General features: G+C 46.5%; 1 protein-coding gene and 1 pseudogene across 1 annotated transcript; one reads left to right on the forward strand and one right to left on the reverse strand.

Moving 5' to 3' along the window:
• The window catches only part of LOC108285690, a 5,222-nt pseudogene extending 4,344 nt beyond the window's left edge, over positions 1 to 878 (reverse strand).
• Positions 879 to 2,456: 1,578 nt separating this feature from the next.
• On the forward strand, positions 2,457 to 4,710 carry CORT (cortistatin). Its single transcript, XM_017503839.2, has 2 exons — positions 2,457 to 2,895; positions 4,016 to 4,710. Exons 1-2 carry the CDS (start codon positions 2,797 to 2,799, stop codon positions 4,232 to 4,234), a joined length of 318 nt encoding a protein of 105 aa, XP_017359328.2. The 5' UTR covers positions 2,457 to 2,796; the 3' UTR covers positions 4,235 to 4,710.
• Positions 4,711 to 5,236: the final 526 nt, after the last annotated feature.

Here is a 5,236-nt window from a genome sequence, read left to right on the forward strand (position 1 = left end):
AAACTGTACCGACTGTGATAAACTCCTTCATGGTATTTTGATGGCATGCTCCACACACCTTTTTTGCCTCAACAGGAAGCTGATTAAACTGTATCACTAAGCCATCTGCAGCTGTAGCTACACCAATAAGAGCCATAACCTTTTCTGGTCGTGCAATTGCAGCATGAAGCATAAGCCACTGCCCGAGGCTAGATCCAACATGAATCTGTGGCCCTTCAGCTAAGTCATCAATTATAGAAAGATCATCTTTTCTCCATTTCCCCAGCGTGCTTTCCTCCAGGTTACCATCTGAACTTCTGAGTAATCAAACCTTATGTAGGCGTGACCTAGAGATTTGCAAAACTCCTCAATTGCCAATGCTTTTGTGCCATTCATATTAGAAATATAGCCAGGGATGAAGATAACATTCCTGGACTTTTGCCTTTTAGCCTTTTATAAGCCAGGTTTGGAGGGTCTGGTCAATGAAGGAAAGAGAATGATGTCTTTTGTCTGCAAGCTGGGAGCCACCATAGCACCCACTGAGGCTTTGGTGCAAGCAGCATGTTGAGGCCCCGGTAGGGACTGAAGGGGACAGCTGCCCAGCCCCAGCTCCGACAAGGTACCCAGGCCGCCACGGTGACCATGCATGCAACCGCCATCTTCCCAGCTGTCCAATTTTTGTATTTTTAGTAGAGATGGGGTTTCACCATGTTGGCCAGGATGGTCTCGATCTCTGCGGAGGTTGCAGTGAGCTGAAGTTATGCCACTGCAGGCCAGTCTGGGTGACAGAGCAAGACTCATCTCAAAAACAAAAGCTGGCAGAGCTGCTGTGACTGTCTCATCTGTAAGAGTAACTCAAAATTTTAGTGTCATTTGTGGGAATTATTTTGGTACAGAAATAAAAGATGAAGCAACATATGATGTATAAGCCTCTGGCCAGCAGGCCATGCTGATCTTACCTAGGATTTTAACATAAGCAAAAAAACTGTGACAAATTAAATTCACAATTGAGATTTGCCTTGTGAAGCGGTAAACCAGGACTTGGGAAAACTGAAAACAAGTATGTTCCCTTCTAGAAAGTGCTGTCAGTTTGGGGGTACATTACTTCAGTTTAGAGCCTTACCTTGAACACTGGTCATCTGTAGTAGGCTTGAGCAGATGTTTCAGACTTTACACACTGTCCAATTGGGCGAAGGGGTCTGTGCATTTGTCTGTGTGGTCCAGCAATGAGGGCCTGTGAGGAAGAGCCAGTGGGTGGCACAGAGAGGCGCCCCGGGTCCTGCGCTCTCAGCAGTGGCTCTGGCCTCAGGAGGAGAGCGAACCCTGGGAGCTGGCCAAGGGCAGGGCTGGGTATTGCTTCCCAGACTGTGTCCTGCAGTACCGATACGTCTCACAGGCGACACACACACAATGCGAAACATTATCCTTACTCGGGGTGAGGTACACTAATTTCGATTTCATTTGAAAGAAAAGAAAAGTACTGGCCAATGACCCATGAGCAGGTGGTCAGGAGCAGTGATCATGCCTGTAATCCCAGCACTTTGGGAGGTTGAGGCGGGCAGATCACTTGAGGTTGGGAGTTCAAGACCAGCCTGGCAAACACGGAGAAACGCTGTCTCTACCAAGAATACAAAATTTGCGGGGCATGGTGGCACATGCTTGTAATCCCAGCTACTCAGGAGGCTGAGGCAGGAGAATTGCTTGAACCCGGGAGGTGGAGGTTGCGGTGAGCTGAGATTGAGCCATTGCACTCCAGCCTCGGCAACAAGAGCGAAACTCTGTCTCAAAAGAAAAAAAGAAAACACTGGACCATCCGGAGTTTGAGACCAGCATGGCCAACATGGTGGAACCCCATCTCTACTAAAAATACAAAATTTAGCTGGGCATGGTGGCACGCATCCATAATGCCAGCTACTTGGGAGGCTGAGGCAGGAGAATTGCTTCAACCCAGGAGGCGGAGGTTGCAGTGAGCCGAGATCACGCCATTACACTCCAGCCTGGGCGACAGACTGTCTCAAAAAACCAACAACAACAGAAAACACTGGACCAGGGCTGCCCCAGGGCCGGCAGCGCCTGGGTGCTGCTTGTTGAAAATGCAGCTCTCAGCTCGTCCGTGCTGCAGCACATCAGGACCTGCCTGCAAAATGACCTGTCTGCACTTGAGATTGAGAAGGCCTGGCCTAGAGGATGGTGGGTCTGGCCTGCTGGGCTGAGAGGCAGTGCTGGGAGCAATTCCTGGGGCCTCCTTGCCAACAATTTGGTGAAACTAGTGGATTTGATCAGAGCATCTCTGAGCCCCCATTGCCTCCTTGTTTCTCTGCCTGTAGTAGAAGAATTTCTCTCAAATTACTGGATGAGTTTCAGTCATACTTTCACATGGGCACAATTTCACATTCAAGCTCCTTATCCAAGCCTAATTTTATATTATGTTAAATCACTTGTTTTTGTTCTCACGGCTTCCTGCCTGCTATAGGCATAATTACGAGGAAGTAGAACTTCAGCAGCAAGCGCACATGCGTTCCAAAATAAGAGCAAATGCGCTCTAAACACAGGAAAAGACCTGAAGCTTTAATTAAGGAGTTAAATCCAATCCCAAAGCGCTTTTGTGGGCACTGATTGCTCCAGCTTCTGCGTCACTGCGTGAGGGAAGAGGATCCAGGCATTAGACATGTATAGACACAAAAAACAGCTGGAGATTCAGCTTAAAATACCCACCAAGCTCCAAAGAAGAGACCCAAGTCCCCAAAACATTGATTCAGGGCTGACAGGAGGAAGAGCAGCAGCAGGGTGGGAGAGAAGCTCCAGTCGGCCCCCAAGATGCCGCTGCCCCCTGGCCTCCTGCTGCTGCTGCTCTCCGGGGCCACGGCCACTGCGGCCCTGTCCCTGGACGGTGGCCCCATCGACCCAGGCAGCGAGGTGAGTACAGATGCAACGTGGCCACACGCTTGCCCACTCTCTTGTTGGGTTTTTGGCCTGCATGGTGAGTGTGTGTGTGTGCGTGTGTTGGATTTCACAGCTTGGATAGGACACAGGGCTGAACTTCGTAGTGTTCTTGGCTGGCCCGAGGTACTGGGATGTCCCGTTCAGTCTGCTGATCTTCATATACCTGTCCTGACCCATGAAGCATGTTGGAAGCCCGCGCAGCTCAAGGAGAGCCCTTCATGCCAGTGCCCCTCTCTGCTGGGCATCTAGGAAAGGTGAAACGAGTGTGCCAGTCCACTGAGGGCAGGCGTAGAGCTGCCACAGCCCTTGTTAGTCACCCGGACTTCCAGAGCCTTCGGATTCTACACAGCACAGGCTCCCACTGGCTCAGAGTAATTGGCATCATTACATTTCTGTTGTGAGGATTTATAACTTCATGAGGTGATTGATTGCTCTTTTTTCCATTTTGAAAAAGTTCCAAGAAAGAGCATATAAAGTTGACCATTAAAAATGGATTTTTCTCCAAAATTACAGATGAGTTTCAGACAGGTCATTTATCAGCAGATTATTCCCAAAAGCTTTCTAAGGAACTTGAAAAACCAGAATATAACGTTTCAGTCCCATCTGTCTCAGAAGGCGACTTGCGGACATCCAGGAGTGTGGCCGACGGTGGGGAATGAGTACATTAGCCCGCTCCACCTCGGGGCTTCTTAGCTGCCAGTCACTTGGGGGAGAATGGCAGGTTTCCTGACCTCTTCTAATTAAGGACCTCAGCAGAGAGTATGGGGCAAAACCAGCAGGTTTTTTTTCTTGACTTAAAATGACCAACTTACTTTTCCTTTTCTCTAATTAGATAAATTTCTTTAAGGTATTCTCTTCACTTTCTCATCTTCATCCTTTAAATGGAAATGGGGTTTATTGCTATAGAGCATCTTTTCTTTTTTTTTAAGTCGATTCATTTTTAATAGTTTTCTCCAAGGTATTCTTCTAGGTCTTTTTTTTTCTTTTTCTTTCTTTTTTTTTTTTAAGTAAGGAGGAGATTGCGTATGTTTGCTTGCTGCCTGAGCCAGATCGCTGAGTTTTCTTTCCTTTGCCATCTGCTTCTCTTTAAAAGCATATGCAGGAAGCGACAGAAATAAAGAAAAGCAGCCTCCTGACGTTCCTCGCTTGGTGGTTTGAGTGGACCTCCCAGGCCAGCCCCGGGCCCCTCACAGGAGAGGAAGCCAGGGAGGCGGCCAAGCGGCAGGAAGGCGCGCCCCTCCAGCAGTCCACGCGCCGCGACAGGACGCCCTGCAAGAATTTCTTCTGGAAGACCTTCTCCTCCTGCAAATAAAACCCCACCCGTGATTACTCAGGCAGGTGTAATGACGGACCCAAATAAAATGTATTAAGCAATAGTGATCTTTCCTCTTCTTCCCATTTGAAAAGTATTTTTTATTTAAATTCCAATAATGCCCAATACTGACATGTTTTGAGTAATTTGTAACCCAAAGTGAACATCTTTGAGAAAGATTTTTTTGTGGTTTTTACTCGACTCTGCTCAGGGCAACCACTGGGTTTTCCTTTTGACATTCGTTACGGTGCTGGGAAACTCTGTCTTTGATTTAAAATAAAATAGCCAAGACTACATAATTAAGAGTTCAGAATAACATCTTATTTCAGTTTATGAATTCATATGAATTGTCTTAATTTAAAAAATATTTCTCTCACATTAAAACCAAATTTTTAACATCAGGCTTGAAGAGCAAAATGATTATTCCTCATATTATAGCTGAAATTAATTTTAAAACAAATATTAAAGTATGCTGACATGTCTATGAAAGTTATACTTGAATTTGCTATGTATCATTTTAATTAGTAGCTTAATGGGTTGCAGTTCTTTTCATGGATTATACCTTCACATTTGCTTTGGGAGGAATGAAGTCTACTTACAGAAATGTTCTTTCACACCAGACAAGGTGGCAGTGAGCCCTGCTGCCATTCAGCTGTCGCCTGCCTGCAGCAGCTTCTAGTAGCAGGACATCTCCCAGGTCTCAGTATCTGGATTTTGTTCAGTGACACTCATATGAATTACATGTATAATTTGTCACATTTGTGTCCCTATTACTCAGTGTTCCCAGTGAATAATGGCAAAACAGGACAATTCCATTTCTGTGATGTAGTGTAGAGTAGCCATTGAGCCCCTACATGGACCAGGGTCTGGGTCTGCTCAATGAAATTAGAGGTAAAGAAATCATGCAATTCTATTTTTTTTTTAAGATGGGGTTTCACCGTGATGGCCAGGCTGGTCTTGAACTCCTGACCTCAGGTGATCCACCCACCTCGGCCTCCCAAA

The sequence above is a fragment of the Cebus imitator genome, unplaced genomic scaffold (assembly GCF_001604975.1).
Source record: "Cebus imitator isolate Cc_AM_T3 unplaced genomic scaffold, Cebus_imitator-1.0 Scaffold15, whole genome shotgun sequence".
NCBI lineage: Eukaryota > Metazoa > Chordata > Mammalia > Primates > Cebidae > Cebus > Cebus imitator.